The 21956-nt window shown below is 39.8% G+C and overlaps 1 protein-coding gene across 5 annotated transcripts in view; it reads left to right on the plus strand.

Annotated features, from left to right (window-relative positions):
- The first annotated feature begins 7756 nt into the window (after positions 1 to 7756).
- The window catches only part of LOC117755203 (probable glycerol-3-phosphate dehydrogenase), a 96944-nt gene continuing 82744 nt past the window's right edge, over positions 7757 to 21956 (plus strand). For 2 of the 5 annotated variants that reach the window (XR_004612554.1, XM_034574786.1), the window contains exons 1-2: positions 7757 to 7905; positions 11289 to 11443. Coding sequence is in view for 1 of the 5 variants with exons in the window: in XM_034574786.1 (XP_034430677.1) it covers positions 11342 to 11443 (102 nt within the window). In the remaining 4 variants the exon portion in view is untranslated. Of the gene's footprint in view, positions 7906 to 11288; positions 11444 to 19231; positions 19431 to 20078; positions 20577 to 21681; positions 21936 to 21956 lie in introns of those variants that run through there. The other 3 variants (XR_004612556.1, XR_004612555.1, XR_004612553.1) reach the window with 3 other exon arrangements.

A 21956-nucleotide genomic window follows, 5' to 3' on the forward strand; every position in this document is an offset into this window, starting at 1 on the left:
TATTTTCAGGTTTTACAGTGGTTACATGAAGAGGAACTATTATTTCAGTGCAGATCAGACAGTAGGTAGAACACTGTGCAGCAGCGAGTCACAAGACAACTACAACAGACTGTCAGTCTGCAGTGAAGTCAGCCAGATGGGAGACAACATCTCCTTCACCTCAGGGAAAAGCGCTGGACAGAAACAGGTGAAGGAGAGAAGGAGAAGGAGAGAGAGAGAGAGAGAGAGAGAGAGAGAGAGAGAGAGAGAGAGAGAGATATAACAGAATAAGAAGACATAACTACAGGTCTGACACAATGATGTTAAACGCGGCAATCATGGGTCGAGGTTAGCTTGTGATGATGGGAGGGGGAGGTTTAATATGAGAGATGAATAAAACAAAAACAAGTGGATGAGCGGCACAGGTGAACACAGTGCCGGCAGATGTTCAGGGGCCTCCAGCTGCGCGCTCAGGGGCTGCAGACCCCGGGGTTGAGTACGAGTTAGACGATGTAGTCGCTGATGCTGCTGAAGAATGTATTTGTGCACGGACAGATGACTCAGGGCAATAACTGTGGTCGGGCTGCCAATATATCACCCGGGGATAACGGTGAGGTGAGGGGGGTTGGAAAATATAAAATAAAAATATAAAAACTCCATTCCTTGCCAAGACCAAAGCTTTGAGGTCTGCATACCAACCCACACGCAGACGGATCCCTGCACGGTGATTCAGAGGGATCTCAGTCGCAATTTCACAAGGCAGCAGGAGTCATGATCTCCTGTCCTGCAGAATATATACTGTCTGTCAGCCACATGATGAGGAGCCTTTATACGGGCCATAAATTTCACAGCCGGACTCAGGCAAGAGCAGTACATGGAATGCCAGGATTCATCACCTGCAAACAGATAACCTCTCTCTCCGTCTCAATTCCTACTGCCCTCAGCTCACAGCTTTCTATTGCACTCCTTTTTTTTTTCATGTAGCCTTTGCCGTTAAGTTTAATTGTTTGTTTAATTGTGCAGCAGTGCACAGGCAGAATCCACCTGACAGAGGCCGCGGTGGGGATGTGTTGTGTAACACCGTGATACATGCATTCACCAGCTTCGTCATGACAGTTGAGGTCCCTCAGTGAAATTATCCTCACTTATTAAAAATGTCTATCAGGAGCGCGTCACGGTTAATGAAATAGCTGAGGTCAGAGCAGTTCTTCCAGCAGAGCATTTCTTCTATCAGTTCATTCAGAGCAATCAACGCTGATCAGCATTTTCTACCCCTCCACTGAATGAACCAGAGTCCTTACATTCCTGCATCGTGTTAATTCACCCGACACACACAGGGAGACATGCATGGGAAAGCCCAGCTGTAAACTATCCTTTGGATCTGCCCCTGTTTACTGCCATGCACTGAAAGAACGGGAGAAGAGGTAAAGCACAGTTTCAGATGCACCATAAATCTTTTAACAAAGCTTACATGGAAATAGCAGAGCAGATTATTAAAGGCGCCCATGCGATGGGGAAGTACTGTACAGTACATTCAAGAGGCGTTGCTAGGAAACACTACTGCTGGGTGAGTCAATGAGCAATCCACAGGCTCTATGAGGAGCTACAATAGAACAGACAGCCCAGCAGCCACACAATAATCTCAGTCCACATGGTCATTGCAATTATGCTAATTAATATCATCCTCACAGCCAACAATAGAGAACGGGATATTTTCTCACTCACATACCCACCTATTTAAATCAGAAAACTGAGGTTTGAGAACATGTTTTCTCGGGCAACGCAGAGTCAGTGCACAGCAAGAGCTTGATAGGGTAACACACCAGTGAACACACAGAGGAGGGAAGTTCAGAAGGAGAAGAGGAAAGGGAGAGGTTGTCACATTTTCAGGGAGAATGTGAAAATGTGTTATATTAGCGGACACGCAGCGAAGGTCAGGGGATCGTCACGTTTAGTAAAACGCTGACCTCCGTCCTCACTGTCACTTTACAGGCAATTTATCAAATTTCCCTCCTCCCCTCCCCCGGTGGTCACAGTGTGTTTGGCTGAAAACATGATGCCTTCATAACTGTCTTGTATAGGCTCAACGGGAGAATGTCATATCACGCAGGCGTGCACGCACATGCTAATGCATAGGCAAACACACATACACACACACACACAAAATGCACACACAGAGAGGAGATAATGAGTCGCCTATAATGAGACACAGTTCTCAGTCGAGCTCTGTCAGGTGCAGAAGATTTTCCATTTTGATGTGGCGCGCGGGCCACCTCGCTCTGCAGGGGTTGGGAGGGAAGTGTTTTGCTCTCTCCTGCATAATACCTCATGCTATTCATACTGTACACCTGGAACCGAATTCAGATTTGTGGGGAAATCATTCACATAACACAGCACCAGGAGGATGTCAGGCTGGTTGTAATACAGAACTTGCATTTACACGCCTGGACCAACACATATTAAAAACACTTGTTTCTGTTATTTTACACACGATGAAGCTAAATCGTTTGCACAGGTGTTTGATGAAAAATGGATGAATTTCAAATTGGTGCTCCCAGTGGTGAATAAAATTATGTACTTGATAAGCCTCAGTTGTCCTTGCTTGCAGTGGTGGATCTAGGATTTTCCTAAATCAGAGGCCATAAAGGGGCCACAGTTTACACAGAGGGGCCAATTATACTGTACATCCAACATCCTTACAGAATTCCTTGTTTAATTAGATGCACATTTATGTCATAACTTGTTTACCGTTAGATTTATGGCTTTGAGCAAAGCCACACATCATCGACTATGTTGTAGAAAGTTGTTCCTTGTTCAAGCACATTGTGTAGAAATTGTAAATTCTTAACAAAGTATTGTTAGTAAGTGACAATTTTTTAAGACTACTGACAGGATAGGGGCACTACAGGGGCCAATAACATTTTAGCTGGGGCCAGTGCCCCCATAGCCACACCCCTGGATGTGCCCCTCCTTACTTAAATATATCAGTTTATTACAACATAGATCTGTCGACAGAGCAAATGCTTGGTTTACGTACATGTGGATTGTCAACCATTTTAGTATTATACCCTATGGGAGGGAGCAGATAACATGTCAGGTTACTTGATGTCATGTCAAGATTGTTATTATTTTCTTAAGAATGAAGACATCTTATTTCAATGCCAGGGACAGGAGGGCGACTCCTAGCACAAAACATAAAACATCCTTATGTAATGTATTCCAATTCTTTAAGCTTTCTCATATTCAATAATGAAATATGTATTAATCAAAAAGTCCCTGTCAAAATCTAATGCAGAGTGTCAGGAGTAGAAATCACAAGACCTTGGTTGAAAAAGCTCCTGCACCGAATAATTAAATCTTCTTTATTTCAAAGAATGAAAAGAGAAAAACATCCATTGTTCTGATCTCAAAAAATATTAAAAAGCAACTAAACAAAAGATGACTTCAAATAATGAAGTCTGTGTTTCTGCAGTTGCTGTGCTTCAACATTTTTCAAATAATTCTACCTGTCTGGACAGCTGGATTGTATTTGTTTTGTGTTGTAGTCTTAAGGTTCATCAAATAGATTTTTATGCATTTCTATGTTTTGTCTCTAACTTATATTCAGCATGTGCTAATGCTTCGTTCACCATATTCATATAACACTCAGCGCAATAATACTTTTCCTCTTCCTGAATCGTCTATAACGAGGTTGTGTTGACACTTTCATTCGTCATCATAGATATTTCTAAACACAATATGTCTGTTTCTGTCTGTTCCTCTCTGAATAATAATAATAACAAATAATCCACGGGCACCGTCGAGACTCTTTGTGTTTACAGCCGCCGCTCGTCATAAAACATAAAACCAGGGACCTACAGCGTGTGTAATAAGGAGGGGAATGCAAGATAATCCTTCAGGAGAGTGGGAACACATGGAGGCTGCAGGATGTGAGCGTGTTAGCATCATGCATCTTCATTTAAAATGACAACACCGAGCTTATGCAATATTAACTCCAGGTACAGGAAGAAAAGCAGCCGACCTTAAAGGAGTCAGACGATATCAGATGGAAAGAGATGCTCTAACACGTGTCAGATTCTATCACTGCAGAATCATGCAGTGCCTCCTGAAATGATTGGCTGTTGCAGTTGATTATATTTTACACATGAAACGTACATTCAGCCCAATCACTGGAACTCAATTATACAACCAATGCACAACAAGCAACACGTCCTAAGTGAAAATGGAAACCATCTTCAACTTGTTGATAGCAGTTCTGATGAGTGTTGGTCTCATGCTGCGTTGAGAACACCCGGATCTGACCACAGGTTCAGTCATTACATTACAAGAACAACAGTGCCATCTAATGCACAGAAGAGAAATTGTAAGCATCATTCCACATTTCAGACTGAGGGACTGCGTGCGGAGAAGCATTTTTCTTTTCAGTTGTAGTTATTGGTAGTGACAGCAAATTTAGTTTAATACAGCATATCACTGAATTCTCGGGTCAGCGGAACAAACTTTTGTTGTTTTAATGAGCAGTAAACACAGCATTTGTTCCAGGAATGCAGACACCCATAGAAAGATAGATAGATAGATAGATAGATAGATAGATAGATAGATAGATAGATAGATAGATCATCTTCTGCAACTTTTGTGCGTCTCCTCTGCTCGTTTTCATCTCCCACTGGGCTTGAGGTGTTTCAGCTGGAGACACTCAGTTGGTGACCTCAGTGTGATGTTCCCTGATGTTCCCTGATGCTCCCTGCTGTCCTCCGGAGTCAAACCTCAAATCTCACTCTCTCTCCTACTGCTCTCAAGAGGAAGATGAAGTGGACCCGACGCAGTTATTGACGACTTTTTTCAGTGGTGTGACTCACAGCACTCTCCCATTGGCATAAAGATGAGCAGGTTGCCAGTAAAGACCCTGCACAATCAGTTGCAGTCATTCATTTTCTGTCTTTCTTTATGAGCAGAATTAGAGTTACGGTTGACGTGAGCAGACTTTCAGTTCCATCAGATATTCAATTTGTTCAGTTTTCTTTCTTTCCAACAGTCCTGCTGTGCGATGCCTGTTACACCAAGCTTCAGGTAGATGGTTTTTAAATACTTTTCCTCTACTGCCACCATCTGGTAAGGATTATTTTTGTGTGAAAACAAATGATTTGCTGTGAAAGACCTCTTGACCTTTACTGTGGAGCTAGCCTCAGGTCAGATTTGGCAAAAATAGACTTGACTGATTGCCACGTGTGGTGCTCCACCAGCCACAGCTTGTATCAACTTTATACACTTTATAAAATTGACTTTTTAAAAGAATTCTTTAAATTATTTAGTAAAACATATCTTTGTTAAAAAAATTCTGGTTCGCCATTTTTGTTACCTACATGTACCTACATTATTGTTTTTCCACCATGTAAAGCACTTTGTAGCTGTGTTTTTTGCTGTATAGATCGTTTTATTTTTATATTTAATAAAACATTTAAAATTAGTAAGTTCATTGGTTTTCTTCATTTCAGAGACAAAACTATCCTCAACTCTCCTCGTCTTATTCTAACCAGAATAACTCTCAAGCACTAGAAGGACTAGTAGGGTGATATTTGTTATGTCTGTGGTTTCATTGTGAATCCGAGAGAAAAACTGGAAATAGTTTTTTTCCTTATCTTTTTTTCTCTTTACTTTTTATCTATAGCTATATCAGTGACCCACTCTGTGACAGTACTGAAAGACGAACGGGTTTCACCTTCTTGGCTCTTAACCCACTCACCACATGACGTATATACCTGTATATACCTGATGTTGTCTCTGTCAGAATGTGCTCCTGTTAAAGCTACTTTTGAGGCAACTAAACTCTGCCAAAGAGTAATAACTTCATCCAGGAGCAATTGTCCATACAACTCAGTCAGTTTACGTGCTTGTTTCCAGCTGTAATGGTGATTGTGTCCCTACGGCACACTGACCTTTACTTTTTCTCCTTTACTTCAACAGAAAATAATTGTTTCTCCATCTCTCTTGTGGAGTGCAACCTTCTGTATCTAGTTTTTCTGTTCTTGATGGTTTCCAAGTTCTCATTCAGTTCTAATATTTGTGTTAAGCAGACACAGAAGAGATCAGACTTTATTCAACTCTTTCTTGTTTACATAGACTAACTGTACAAACTTGTCTATCACCACCTTAGTTATTGTCAGCTTCACTAGTTCTGTCCAGCCGATTGAGACAACATGACAAAAATGTTCTGTTGAATATTTGCAATGTAAATATCACAGAAACAGAAAGTCGTTAATTATTGAGTGAGATATGAAAACTAAGTTTAGATGATGTTTTACAATGTTAATTAAAAACAGGAAAGAATGTACCTTCAGCATGTGTGTTATACATTTGAATTTAAATTAACTTTTTTTTCCTTGTCTGAGGTGTTGTTTTGAACCAAATAATGAATAAATTAGAAAGCAGTGAAGTTGTCATTTGAAGAGGAATGAATCAAAGTTGCTAAAATGAAGTGGGGTTGCTCTGTCAGCACAAACAGCAATTAGACTTGTAAGATAAGTAATTGAAGTGTTAGTTCAAAAGAGAATATCAGCCGATGTATAAGTTGTTATGTAGAAGCTGAAAATAATTAAAGTGCATGTACTGAACACCATTGAACTCTCAGTTGAAAGGAGAGAAAAAAGCGAAAGAATGATCAGTTAAAGAAATGAAAACACATGAAATTTCTGATAAACGAAAAGTGCTGGGGATACGTAAAGTGTAGAAGTGCACGTTGACAGCAGTGGAATTGACAGTTCAGAGCTGGGAGGAGCGTGTCAATCAGCTGATGTGTCAGTTGACTTGTCCATCCATTATCAAACTGCACCACTTATCCAATGTGACTTGCAAGGGAGCCTGGACACGTCTGCAGAGCATCACAGGGCCAACGTACAGAGACAGACATTTACACTCTTCACACCTATGGTCAGTTACATGAACCTAACCTCCATGTCTTTGGACTGTGGGGGGGAGTCGGAGTGTCAGGAGAGAAACCACACAGGCAGAGAACATACAAACTCCACACAGAAAGGCCTCGGCCAAACCAGGGTTCAAAGTGACAGTAATTGAACAACAGATGCTTTATCAAGTCTAAACACAACAGATGAGGAGCAATGTATTAAAAGCTGTTCAATGATGACGTGGAACTTGTGAAAGTAGTTAAGGGGTCAGCTGATGTGAAAAGTTGAAATGTTTGTCACTGAGAGAGTTAAATGCTTTATATGTGAATGGAGTCCCTGTGAGTAACTTCACTCTTTGTGGATAAAAGAACCTTTGTTATGTTACACACTTTTCTTGCAACATCACCTTTTAATATCTTTAATAACTTTCTTTCTACTACTCTTTTGTTTTGTACACGAACGCCTTTCATATTGTTTGAACCCAAATGTTTTATTTGTTTGTGTCAGTGAAATAACTGGCAAACTAATTAAGTATGAAGAAGTGAGGGATGAATAACGAGAAACATAGAGATAAATAAAGTTGCAAACTAACACAAAATCTCCTTATGACCCAACCAAAGCAGACACACAAGTAAACAAAGAAAACAAAACATACAAATAAATAAATAACAAATAAATCACAAATATGAATAATATATATTTTTTTCTTTATTTTTTTCTTTCCTCCTGTACAAACAAAACAATTATACATATTCAGTATGATATAATATTACGTCTTTATCTCTGAGTCAATTAACCCGATAATGTAATTTACATTTTAGTGACGCATTTTATAAGAGCATTAAGGAAGTATGTCACTTCCGGCCGCCTGTCAGGGACAACACCGGTCATCAGCGTATCAGAGAAGATGTAGCAACAGGTTTTCTTTAGTTTCATGCAAAGTATGACGTCATCGTGTTTCTTCTAAACATTTATCAAACGTGGATAAAACTCGCTGCGACCTGGAGATGAATTCAAAACTTCGGTAAGTGATGAAAACGACCCGCTGAGATTTTCTAAGTTTGTTTGTGTTTGACAAGTGACCGCGTGCACAAGTGTCAAAGGAATAACGTTACCAGGCAACGTTTGTTACTTCGTTACTTAGTTAGTTACTTAGTTAGTCAGTTAAGTATTAGTTCAGTTGGTTAAGTGTTATCTTTCTCTTATCGATGTCGCCATGACCCAAACCGAGGAGGCCTGTAACTCACCTGTTCAGACCACCTGTGTTCAAAATGGAGGCTAAGGGTAAATATTTTATATAAATTACTTAAAGTGGAGATTTCCCCCCCTTGTGGTCATTGTTTGTGTGTCTTATATTGATAATACCAGGCTGTTATACAAATTAAGTTTATTTTTTATTATCTATTATCATAAATAGAAATGCTTTGGTTCCACAGTCTACAAGCTGATAGAAATGTACCAACTGTCTTCAGCCGCTCTGGCTTTGTGCCTTTGAGCTTTTTAAAACACTTTGTTATTTACTGTACTTGTCAGTTCTGCTCTCTTCTCTCAGCTACTTTTCTACAAGCTACGAAAACCCCATTTATTAAGCCTATAACCTGAATGGCTCAGTAATTAACAGTTATTGCTCCATACTGTATAAACCTCATTCTACTCAGCAACTTCTGCTTCTCCTCCATTAATTTCACAATTAACAGTTTTAAATGTGCTCCTCCAATACTTGAGTCTGTTCTTATATTGATTTAATTATTGATTCTGGCTCTATTTCACTTCTGGTGCTGTGTTCAATGTCTTCGGCTTTAGTATATTACGGTACAGATTGAAAAAGGTTGGACTTTCTGGCACTGTAATAAATTACTTTGTCAGTGGACAGATGAAAAGCACAATATACTGTCAAGACAATAGTTCTGCTTCAGTCTCAGGTTTATGGGATTAGAACATAAAACAATAGTATTAAAACAATATGAAATATATCATTTTCATCAATAGCAACATATCAAAAGTCAAACAATGCTTATACAAGGAAGGAGCAAAAGTGAATCTTTAAACTTAAAAAAAAATAATGATTTCTTTTGAACATTTTATCCACATCACCTTATATGAAAATGGTCCGTTTTTATATGTTTTTGTATGCATCACTGAGCCATAGTGGGAGATCCAGCCCATGTAACACACAGTGCCCAAATTTTAGCTGCCTTACAGACTGAGGAGAGGGTGAAATCAATATTTGGTGTGAAGACCATGAAAGTGAAGAAGATGATTTGCAAACGTTTACAGAGCCAGGGCAAGATCTCCTCTAGAAGCAGTCTACAGTTTGTCCACTAGATGTCAGAGAGCGCCCAGATTTCAGGATGAACCTGGCAGCGTCCAGCTCTCAGTGAAATCATATTTATAACTTTAGTTTACCAAACATGACAGAACCCAAAACAATAAAGACATGTTAAAAAATGATAAATTATATTTTAAATAAAAAAAACAAGTTTACAACCACAAAATCCTAAATTCTGTTTTAGAATATTATATATAAACACAGGCCATCCTGACTGCTGCAAAAATTCAGAGATGGTTAAAAATATAAAAGAAATAAAGGTCTGCTATGATAAAATTCACCCTGTTATGGACTTCTGATGCAAAAGTGCTTTGACTTTATAAATTCCTGTCTCAATCTACAGCATCAACCAAAAGAGGGAGACATTACATTAAAAATAAAGGAAAAATATTTGTTCTAAATGTGAACCCTTCACAAACATGTCTCATACAAACTCCCTGTTCACATCCCTTTAGATCTATATGCCACAAGTTTATAAACCCAATCGGTCTCCAGATTATTGTACATGTTCAAACATATAACTTATATCTTCTTCCTTTTTTTTTTTACATATTTGCAGATCCTCTTTTTTCCCTTTTTATAAAGTTCACTTGACTCTGGTGCTATCAGCAATATGAAATTGTGCCTTTGCTTTATGTTCTTGTCAATCTCTCTGGCCAATGCAATGCCCTGTAAGTTGGTCTGGGCCCCAGAAGCTGACACACAGAGTCGTGTGTGAATGCAGTCAGAAGATGGCAATGGTGTCAGGTTATTGCTCAGCTGTCGGCGTCGGTGGTCTGGCCGGGCAGCGGCTCGGCGGTGAGCAGGGCTCCTTCCTGCCTGCTGGAGATCTTGTACTAGCTGCTTGAGTCAGCCCTAAGCCGCTCTCCCCACGCAGGGCTCCCTTCACCAGCGTTCACCTAAATCTGTCACACAGATTTGACACTGCGTCACTTGGAGTGCACTCTGAAATGACATGTATATAATGTGGAATATTGTGCACATTTACAGCCTGGACTTCCCTTAGAGCATTAATGTCTTTTTTTGTTTGTTTTATTTCTATTTCTTCCATCTTGTGTGGAAAATACAACTCAAGATTAGCACTTTTTTATTTTTTTATTTTGAATTTGAATAAAATTAAATATTTTCATGTCTTAAATGTTAAATTGCATGTTCCTATATTAACATTTATTTTTTTATTTTGCACAGATTTTAATGGTCAAATAAAAACATTAAGATTATTGTAGAAGCATAAAAATGGTATTAAATAACTGAGTGTGTTAATTATGTCAGTTTTTTCAGATTAATTGACCAGTTTTACTGTCGTCATGTGTAGGCTTTCACCAATCGTAGTGCTCTCTTTACCTCTCTGTGCACGGTCCAAATTGTACAGTCAAACACAACAGAATGTTTAGGCCATAAACCTAACAACCTAAATCAGCTCAAATTAGCTCCTCAGCTATTTATGCATGAGAAATCACCCTTCACTCTGTCCTGTATCTCTTTCCCTGAGGAAAGAAACAATTCACACTGATCCAGATTTTAGAATATATTAATTTTAGCTACCTATTTCAGCATGTGCATTTGTACATTGCTCCTTATTGACATACAAGTAATTTAAAGATATTTCCAGTAGTAAATGTCTGATATATTTCCAATACATAAAAAGCTCTGTTTATTCAGGCCTGTGTGTGTCTGACAGTCTTCTTCTGCCGGTGTCTCCTCCATGAAAAGCTCCTGCTTGGAGAAAGTTGTGCGTCAGGATCGAACACAAGACAGTGGCCTGAGTGCCTGTTATTCTGGGTTCACTTCTTCCCCTCACATGGCTTTCGCTCTGTGGCTTTCTCCTGCAGTGCTTACTGGATAAAGTGGTGGCTACTGGCCTCGGTGGCCAGTAAGAAGGATTTTCTCTCCCCAGCCGGCTTGGCTTTGCCCGTTTGTACTGCACAAAGTGGTTTGAAAATGGGTTGATGATGCATAGGAAGTCTCAGGTTTAAAAATAATTAAGCAGTATGTATAATGATGTTTGTCCACAAATATGAGACTGTGCACAGTTTGTTCTTTCTGTTTGATAAAACCGTGGTGTTCTGTGTTTCCAGGAGGCCCAAAGAGCAGCACAATGATTTGCTTATCCAGATGTAAGTGAGGAGCCATGGATGTCCTCTCTTTTGGGAACCTCCAGCCGTTTGGGAAGAAAATAGAGGTTAAAAATCTGCTAAATGAGTTAGCAGCAACCTGGATCCTCCACATGCAGGTAATGAGCTTGATTCATTTTTGACCTTTGGAAACTTTTCACTCCTTTTTCAAGCCCCCCTTTTTTTCTTCTTCCCACTCTGGGATAATAAGGAATTGTGTCTTACACAGGTTTTACACTGAGGACTTGAAACAGGCTCATTGTTTGCACATGAATTACAGGCCATAGTGAAAAAAAATATTGTGTATGCAATCAGCATTTTATTATAAATACACATCCAATTTTAAGGCTTTTTCACATGTTTTTTCACGGGATAAAAATCTAATTGCATTTAAAGAAATATGTAAATGCCCAATGTTTTAAATACTTTCTTAACTTAAAGGTAGACTGAAAAAACTTTTTGGCCCATAAATAATAATGCAGAGGACGCTTATTTCCTCTCACAGGTGTTTAGAGATCCTCTCTCTGATAAATCATGATTTGTAAACTTTGCCATAGACAGCAGTGACAGGTTTCCTCTGATAATGTAGAAAAATGGGGAAAGAGAGGGCCGTGCCTAAGTAGAGCTGTGATTTAGAGCAGGGAGATGCAGCATCTCTCCTTTCCAGTGGAGGCCCTCCTGGGTTTGATTTAATTCTCTCCTTGCACTATTAAAAAGGCCTTCCACTCTCTTCACTGCATGCACCTTGCTGTCATAACTGGCACAAAATCATTTATCAATGCCGCTCGTAGGCAGTGCGACTAAGGCCTTTCGCAGTGTATATTTTTCCATTATTGATTGTGTGTGTAATGCATGAAGAACTACAAAGATGTGTCTCCTCCTGTGTTAGAATGACCACATTAGGGCCAGTAGATATAAGGCAACTTTTCCTGCTTCATCTCTGAATCCATATAGCGATCATCACTCCTGCTGGAAAGGGAACTTCAGCTCTAAAAAAAATACTTCCTCATTTCACCGGCGTCTCGCTGGCCGCTGAACTCGACAGTAATCCTGGTGCTGGACGTACAACAAGCTGTTATTTGGTGCAATAAACTGAAAGGCAGTGAATGTCAGTGTCCCCCTTTGTTGTTTAATTTATTTTCTTTTCAAAGTGAAGGGAGGTGTCCTTGCTGTGAGAGTTAGTCATTGATGTGGCTATAGTTAGTCTGTCCCCTGCTGTGACTGTCTGTAGGAGATGCTACTTCCTCTTTCCTGCCCGTTTCGTGGCTTCGTTTGCCCGAGATGATCGTCTCACCTCGCCTCGCCTCGTCTCACCTCACCCAGCTCTGCTCTGCTCTGTCTGGCTGCATTTTGTACAGGGACGGGTGCACTCGATCAAGAACTAAAGGTACAAGTGTGAAGTACAGCAGTGCCACACTTCCAAGAGTAGCACCGCTCTCGGGTCAAACAAGGTCCCGTAACCTTCTAAACAAAGCTGGCATTCTGTAGACTCCACGCTGTTGGGAGGTGGCTGAGATCAGTGTGTCCGCATCTTTTTAAAAGTGCCAAATTTAATGATTTAATAGCACGTTGCTTTACAACCCTTTAGCCTGGATTATTCCCAGGAATTTAGTCATTTGTATGATCCTTTCATGGGCTTAACAATAAAGTTATTGGTGATAGGAATGAATCTTGAGATTTCAGATTAGTTAAGAAAAGGTTAAATGCTCCTGTTCCATTATGGCGGGAGTTGTGTGTAATATGGAGTCTGAATGCAGATTATTTTTGTGTGTGCGTAATAAGCTTACACATCCACTTACATGTGTATTACAGAGCAGGATCTGCAGGGTAGATTTAGCTGGATAAGCCAACACGTTACATGCTTAAATCTCCGTGATGAGCTCTTCTGAGGATAACTGCTGGAAATCTATCTCATCTGTGAACAGCCTCCATTTGTTTTATTTAGAGTTATAATGATACTAAATAGTTTTATCAACAACTAACTAATGGTCTTATCAGGAATTGATGAAACCTCTGGTCGATAAGCTTAAAGTAAATGGAAAGAATCTATTACGGGCCGCGAGCCCTTTATCTCAGCTGTCTTAAATATTGGCACTTACAGTGATTTGTCCCCATTTTCTATTGATTTCTTGTTTTTGCTCTGAGGTTATGCTGTAAACAGGGTAAATGGTGAAAGATTTGAGCTTCGGAGATGATCCACGCCGAGCTGGCCACGTCGCTGACACGGTTCACTCATCAGCCGTTTGACTAATGAAGATTCTGTCGAGTGGCCATTTCGGCTTTTTCTGTGGCGGCTAGGTCTGTTGGTGACATCTCTCAGAAGCGGATCGGGCATGTTGTCGATGCTGCAGGAAGTGCGGTTGAAGTCTGAAGATGTTGATCGGAGTTGGCAGGGGACCATGTCGCTGCGCTAATTGTAATTCATAAGTCGGATGGACGGAGGTGTGGCTTTTGCACAGAGGTTTGTTGGGTTCAGGGAAACGAGCGCTTGCAGGAACAGAAAAGCATGAGTCAGAAATACAGAGAAATGTTTGCAGGATTTCACCAAGGCAGGATGCAGGCCTGCTATTAATTCATCTTAAGAGTAAAGGGCCCTACGTGATTTTCAGTGCAAACACATTCGACTTCTTAAAAATTTTAGAACCACAATAGCAGAATATGTCTGGAGTGAAACTGGAAAGTTTTTAACTTCCTTATTTATTTTGAGGATCTGTTTCTGTGATGTCTTCCCGAGGTTTTATCAATGCTATATCACTGCCTGGAATGCATTGGTAAGCCCGGCCACCGAGGGGGCTAGCGTATAGCTCTCTCAGCAGGCTTTGTACAGGATGAAGAAGTCGTAATCCTCAAACAGACTTAAATTCCTCCAGAAAGGCTCTTGATCCTGAATCCACTCATTTTCTTCAAACAACTCGGCCCAAAAGAGAAGGGCTATTTGGGCATGACTGAAATCCTTGATTGAAATCTGCTACAAGTGGGCACAGACACGCGTGTGCATCAACACACACACACACACACACACACACACACACACACACACACACACACACACACACACACACACACACACACACACACACACACACACACACACGCAACCCCAAAACTCATAAGTACACACACACATACACCTCCCCAGCCAGTGCCCGCTGATGGTGAAAGTCTGGGCCAGGTTGTTGAGAGGGTCTCTCTGAGCTATTATTAAAAGGTAAACTTCTCTAAGGCCAGGGAATCATGTCAATCACGGCTTGTGTTTTCGCACCAAGCCCAAAGCCTGCTCTCTCCGCCCTGTCAGACGCCGTTATCACCCTCAAAGCCATATCAGAATGCTGTTTGTTCTGCGCTTTAGTTTCACCCACACAGCGGATTCAAAAAGGTACAGGTCTATTTGATAGTGTATATTTCATTGCCGGAGAGAGGCTGTGTTTGTCTTGCTGTGTTTGTCAGCTCATATTTGAGCTGACGGTTCCTATTAAAACTAAACACCATATCAGAGGAATATTGCCACCACCAGGCTCTTTTAAATCGCATATTGAGCCCATGTGGAGTGGGGAAGCAATTTAGTTGTAGCATAGTTTATAAGTGTGTCTCTGCGCGCCATGTTTCTGTTTACTCTCGATTCTCATTTATTTAAAGACAGTCGCCTCCCGTCGCATATTTCATATACTGTAATAATGACTTTAGTTATATTGTCGTTTGTAATATTCTAAAAATATTACCTTGTTTGCAATTTCACTTATTTAATATCCTCCTTTGCGGATATGGCTGGTTTCAGTGAGCTGGATTTCTCAAGTCCTCAAAGTCCCCAAGTCAGTTAAGACTGAAAAACTTCATGTGTTTTTTCCGTTATGCTTAATATTCGATATATGTTTGAGTTCTAACTGAGGGAGGATGTGTTGTTCTATTGAGACCAGATGCAGGTAAGATAGCAGCAAAACAAAGGTCTCAGCTGGTGTGTTGTTTCTTCAGTGGCGCAGTCTGAATCCACCCACTTACCTGCTCTCTGGGATTTCATTGGATCTGGAGCAGATATGACACAACCTAATTTCAATGTTCATTCATTGCCCCGCACTTCATAAATAGTGTTGTGAAGTCATGATCATATTATGTTGTTCTCCGAAACGATTCTAAGAAAACTGTTATCAAAAAGGCTCACTCACAATTCTGATGTGTACATCTTAAGACGTGTGTGTGTGTGTGATTTAAGGCATAATAGTAGACCACTCATTGTATCGAATGCCAGTTTGTCTATATTATGATTTTGCATGTACAAAATTGTTCAATTTAATGTTATGAATAATTTTGAATAAGAATTTCAGTAAGTCGGTCGCTTTCGAGTTATTTATTGATATTTTTTGTAAAATACTTAATTTGGTAGCGTCGCATTTTTAATATATGGTTTTACAACTAGGTAGTGATTTTTCCCCACCCAAAATAAATGTTGCTCTTTGAACTCTAAATCATTCAATTTTATACATTTTCTGAAAAACACCAGGCCTGCCAAAGTGAACCGTCACAGCTTTTTAAATCTCTTTAAACCTATGTATTGATTTTCTTATCCAAACCCCCCTATGGATATATAGGATATAGCTCATCTATGTATTCTCATATGATTGCTAATTACTTTAAATACCTTCCAGATCCTCCACGTTCACCCACCGATGAAAAAGGAAAACAATAGCGAAGCAGGAGAGCTGTTCCAGTCATTAGTTAGTTTGCTGGACAAACTGCAGGATTCAACACTGTGGGTGGCTGGGGAAATAAAAAGGTACTTACGCAGGTATTGACCTTGTTGCTGGACCTACTGCTGTTTGCTCTGTGGCCAACCTTCACACACACACACTCACACTCACACTCGCACACACATATGATTTTGCATCCATGTCTGAGACAAATACAGTGAGTAATGATGAAACGTCTCAGCAGTACGTAGATTGTGTAACAACAACAATAACATGCAGGCAGACTTAAACAAAGTCATTATAATCGCTTGAAAAATCCCAGTTAATTTTTCACTGAAGACACGTTTCATTTCGTACTTTCCTTGGATGCATCTTAAGTCAAAAATAAACAAAATAAAGAGGAGAAAAGCCACAAATAAAAAGTTGAATCTGTTCATTAGTATTCTCATTGTAGTCGCGTCTGTTCAAGAATCCGTATCTCTATATGAGAAAACAGTCCAAGACGGTTTGTGATGGAGCGCCGTGTAAACAACCCATTACTGCAACTCTGACTGATTAACATATGATTGTAATTCATCATATCATGTGCAGCCGGTGACATCTTGCAGTAGCGTTTATTCCATGATGATACATGCCTTTGGTTCCTTTTTGACAACTCAAAACAAACAGATCGCAAGCTGCCGCTACGTTTGCTTTCGATGAGTGGAGAGAGTGAACGGGGAAATCAGGTGTGTCAGGTGATTAGCACGATGGTGCATGAGATCCATGTGGAATCACATCAGGAACTTGGTGTGTTTGGATAAACGCTGACAGCGCAACAGACGTTGTGAACAATAGTATCTCTGTAAACACACCTTACAAGCATTATACTGTACTAAGCATAACCAAGCGTTGCCCTGATGTTGTCAGCATTACGTAGTGGAAGCTATATATCGATATTGTTTTATTGCTATTGATTGAATTTATATTGCAATAATTATAATTTTTTTTATTTTATTGCCCAGCCTAAGGTTAAAGGTAATTTAAAAACAGGATAAGATGTAAATTATAGTATTGCTACAGGATATAAGAGATGGTATTGACGATTGAGAGTTCCCATAATCTCATAATTTATCAAATGGCTAATAACTCATACCTCCTCTTTTTTATACCAATACATGCACAATTTGTGCAAAACAAGCAAGTTTGTAAGGAGACTGTTTTACCTCTTTCATGTTTTTTTTACTGCAGTATTGAAATATCTACGGGAAGACAGAATTAGCCCTAAACTCAAACAATATTTTAAAGTGTAAAGTACTGGGATATAATAAAATACTTTTTGATCAACAGAAGTCTGTCGAATATATCATCTTATTCTCAATATACCTGTAACTTATAAATTGAGTAGGACAACAAACTCACTTGCTATCCAAGTAAACTTTGCTCTACAAGAACATTGTGGAATTGCTGCTGGAATGAAAGTTATCTGAAACGATCGCTTTATATAAACTGTGAAGCTGTCTTGTTCTATGTAACTAGTACGATTACATCATTTCTAAATGTTTTCTGATCCAACCAGTATTTTTATATTGCATGATGGGTCTGGTACCAGTTTGAGTAAATAGGTTCAGGCCTAGAATAACTATTATTTAAATGAATACCCAAAATACAGAGACAGTCATGCACTTATTGGAGTCTCTTTGAATTCTATCAGTTTTAACCAACCGACGAGTTAAACCTGTGCTGGCGCTTCAACCACTGAACCCTGTTTGTCTTGTGCACTGCTTGACGGTGAAATGTGGGGAACTGAGTGGCATCACTTGGGGTTACGGTGCTCTGTTGTGCAGCCGTCTCAGGGTAGTAATGGGACGCAGTCACCGGGGAACCCCACGAGTGTGTGTCGGTGTGAACTGAGGGAAAACTGACAGCAGCCGAAGAGAGACGAGAGAGATTCAAACGAGTGAGCAGTAGTGGGGGGGAAATAGAGGAGCACTGGTATGGTCCTCTCTGCCACTGAAGTTGTAAAATGGAAACCTATTTCTCCCCTGACAGCTACAGTAGATTTAACCCCCTTGAGTTCAGCTGCTTATGATGTTGTGTGGTGTAGAGGTGGACCACGGGGTGTCCCAGAGGCTTGTTGTTTCTTGTCAGAGATTAGATTGAACCAAGCGGCTCTGGTTCACTCTCATGCCTGAGAGAAGCCAACACTCTCTGTCAGTGACCACCACCTCTGAGCTCTGCTCTGTAGCGCTGCATTTCTTATTGTAGAATAATGTGCATGTTACTTTCAAATAGACTCGAGTCGCCTTGGTGGTTTCCGTGCTGCTGCATATTTGTCAACTGTACCACACTGATGCATTACTGGCTACTGCATATACATTTCTCAGTTTTCAGATTTTTATGATGTCAATGTTAATTTCCCACTTTTCTTATTTCATATATTTGTACATTTCTAATTAGTTTGCTGAGTAATTTTTAACTTATGTTCCAACAACCACTGAAAAGGTCAGATTTATATTGTTGGCAAGGGACTAAATGGATGTCTGTTGATTTATTCAACGAACCTAATTAGACAAACTTAACTTAAATTTAGTTTTTGCTTCATTTATTGTAAAGACTGCATCAGGAAGTGAATCTTGCTGCTGCATAAGAGTTCAAATATTTGTGAAAATGTCTCCATGCAAGTCAATTTTATACCTCTGCCTATTTGTTTAACAGGATTACGCAAAAACTACCCCACCTATTTCCATAAGATTTTGTGGAGTGGTGGGGCATGACCCAAGGAATTTTTTCATTTTCTTTAACATTGTGAAATAAGGCTTTTTTCAATATTTTCCTGGATTTCTCAATTATTCAACTCACAGATCTTGATGGAAATTTTTTGGGGATCTAGTGATTTTGAATGTGGCTTCCTAAGGGGGCTGTGGGGCATTGGCAGAGGTATGAGAGTGCCTTTCTAGTTCATTATCAGTTCCAGAGTCAAGTGGATCATCTAATTCCATTATATATACAAAGGTTGTCAATCAACCAGTCAATCAACCAATAGAGGCAAAACTGAGTGAAAAGGCAGAAAGGACAATCTGCAGATAATAATCAATGGCACCTTAAACCCAATAAACTGTAATTAGATTCCTTAGATTCATATAACGCTCGCCCATGTGACAACAAGAAAATCTGGCATGTTAAGGGGGACAGATATTTATGAGTTTGTACAATTTGATGCAGACCCCTGTGAAATTCTCACAGATGGACAAAGCACAGAGGAAGCACCCGGTCGCCATGTCAGTTCCAACCACACCAACATGACAGGAACACAGCGATTTGACAAAGTAATTGATTTTCCTTCATCAGCTGGGGAAGCTGTTTTAAGGACTATTGGGGGTGTAAGAAAGAGGAGTCAGTGTTGTTTTTTTAAATCTAAGCTAAATAAAAAAAATTTACAATGTTCTTAGTATGTGTAGTCTATCATTTATCACCAATCAAATTTACCTTTATCTTCCCCTAAAATCCTCAATATTAATTAATTTTTAGTTTCCCCGTGTAGTATCACTCTTAAGGGTTTTGGGGAATTGTATTTCACGACTGCCTTTAGTCTATACTTGAGTAAATTGCACTGTAATTCTCTGGTAATAAAGATTTTTAGAAATCACCCCCTTTGCTGTAATAATCAGTTTGATGCATGCTTGTCTGCTGGGTGAGGGAAGAGGTTAGCTGTCCCCCTCAGTTTTAAACGGAGGGTTTTAAAGAGGAGATCCACTGAAGGCATCTGTCAGTGAGGTAAAGAGCACTGACAGCCATACGTCATCTCTGCCTGGTGCAGGCCCCTGTATTTAAAAGAGTGCGGCAGTCAAAAGCCCATAAAAGTGAGTGACTCCTCAGAAGCATCTGCCACTGCATGCACAGAGGAGATTCAATGTGAAAAAGGGGAGATAATGTGCTCACTCACTAATGGGCACCCGACTAGACACAGGCTCATTTTTCACATCATGTCATCTGTAAGGTTTGAATAAAAGTAATGGCCACAATGTGCCCGGATCTCTCCCGGCCATTATGGCTTTTGCTTCCTCACTTTTATTTGTGTTGACTTGTACAGTCGGAGGAGATGACAGTCTCCGGGCCTGTGGATCAGTCAGAGTGATGATCTGCACTGCGCTCCTCCGCTGCTGACAGGTCTCCCCTCTCTGGCAGGCATGTGAGGCCAGAATGCCGCTCTACGTCATATCAAATGCTGTAATCTGACAGAATAAAGGGATTCGCACACTGGCGACATCACAAACTCTGTCTTTTGTAATTTTCTGACAGAGACAGAAGGGGGAAATGAAGGGGTTTCTACAGTTTCATGTAGTAAGAATTAGTGTCAGTCAAAGTTAAGTGGCTATTTTAAGATAAATAGGGGAGGATTTCCGTGGCATGTTTTGGGGCACTGGGCTTTAACAGACTATGCTAATGTGAGTAGATACTCATTGGTCTTTGGATGTTTTCATTTCCTGAACATTCACAGTTGCAGGACACAGCTCGTCTAAATATCCATTCTGAAAAGGTTAGTACGTAATTAACGCTTAAATTCACTGCCACTGACAACCATGTTCAGTTCAAAGTAACAGCTGAGATGCTCATCTTGTCTTCTGGGTAGGTACAGTGTATGTATGTGTGTGTATATATTATATGTATATGTATAGATGTATATGCATATAGATATCTATATGCATATATATATATATATATGTATGTGTATATATACATATATCTTTATAATAGTATCTGATAGTGTCTATTTGTATTATCCTTGTGTTTAAATGCACATATGTGTAAATATGTATGTTTGTGTGTATATAGATATATGTATATAACATATGTATAATGTGTGTATAAGCATAATAACAATGATAATTCTGAATGACAATAATGAATTATGATTAATCTCTGTTGTTTCATTGCTTCAGGCCTCTTGTGTAACACATAGATTTTTAGGAAAGAACTTGAGACATCTTAATATAATATAACATGAATAAAGAACTGTTTTGTGTCCGGCCTTATAAATATGAGAAGATGGATGAGAAAACAAGTGATTTCCTTATTAGGTTCAGGAGTCAAAGGCCTTCTTCCAGAGCTGTGGGCTTCAAGAGCCCAGAAGATTAAGACATATATTGGATTCATGATGGGGGCCACCAAGTTCATTTTCAAAATAAAACTGAATATTATTCACAGTCCTTTTTAAAATTCAGATTGCCGGCTGACCTGTGACTTGGAAGTAGTGTATTACATTTTCAATGAGCTGGCGCTGTGTCACCAGAAGGAGAAAAATCCCATTTCTTGCTCCTTTGCCAGTGGAATTATGGGATTGGCCGAACCACAGTTTAAGGAACTATGAGAGAAACAAATATATTGTAAAGTAAAATTCTGTTCCTCTCACATGTATCCCTTTTACTGCGAGGCGTTAATTCTTTAAAGCAATGCAGCTGAGACAGATATCTTATTGTGAGTCGTACCGAGAAAACACTGTAGTGAGGGGACACGAAAACAGTCCTGCTTTGTAAGTCAGTGAAAATCTCCCACTGGTGATATAAGAGATACTTGCACACAGCTCTGGCTGATTTTCATATATATTAAAATCACTACCTACTGTGGCATATGAAATTGTGCAAACCGCTAAGGCCTAAGCTTACCGTTCAAACTTCTGCTTCTCTTTTATTCAGATTCTCCTCCTGATTCTTTGACCCTGAAAAAGGTGGCCAGTAATCTCATTCACACACTGTTTGCATCGCAGACCCCCGAGTACCCTACATAAGACCACAGAAGTAATATTGACATTGTTCAGCTGCATAAAAAGTTGTCATACACAAACATTATGAAAAGTGAACGCTTCCTTCCAAGCTATAGCTCCCGGTATAATAGAAATCTTCATTTAAACCCTCCTCCAGGACAATGGAGATCTGCGTGTATATGTGCGGTCCTGCCAGAGAGATATCAG

Source organism: Hippoglossus hippoglossus, chromosome 21 (assembly GCF_009819705.1).
Source record: "Hippoglossus hippoglossus isolate fHipHip1 chromosome 21, fHipHip1.pri, whole genome shotgun sequence".
Taxonomy (NCBI): Eukaryota; Metazoa; Chordata; class Actinopteri; order Pleuronectiformes; family Pleuronectidae; genus Hippoglossus; species Hippoglossus hippoglossus.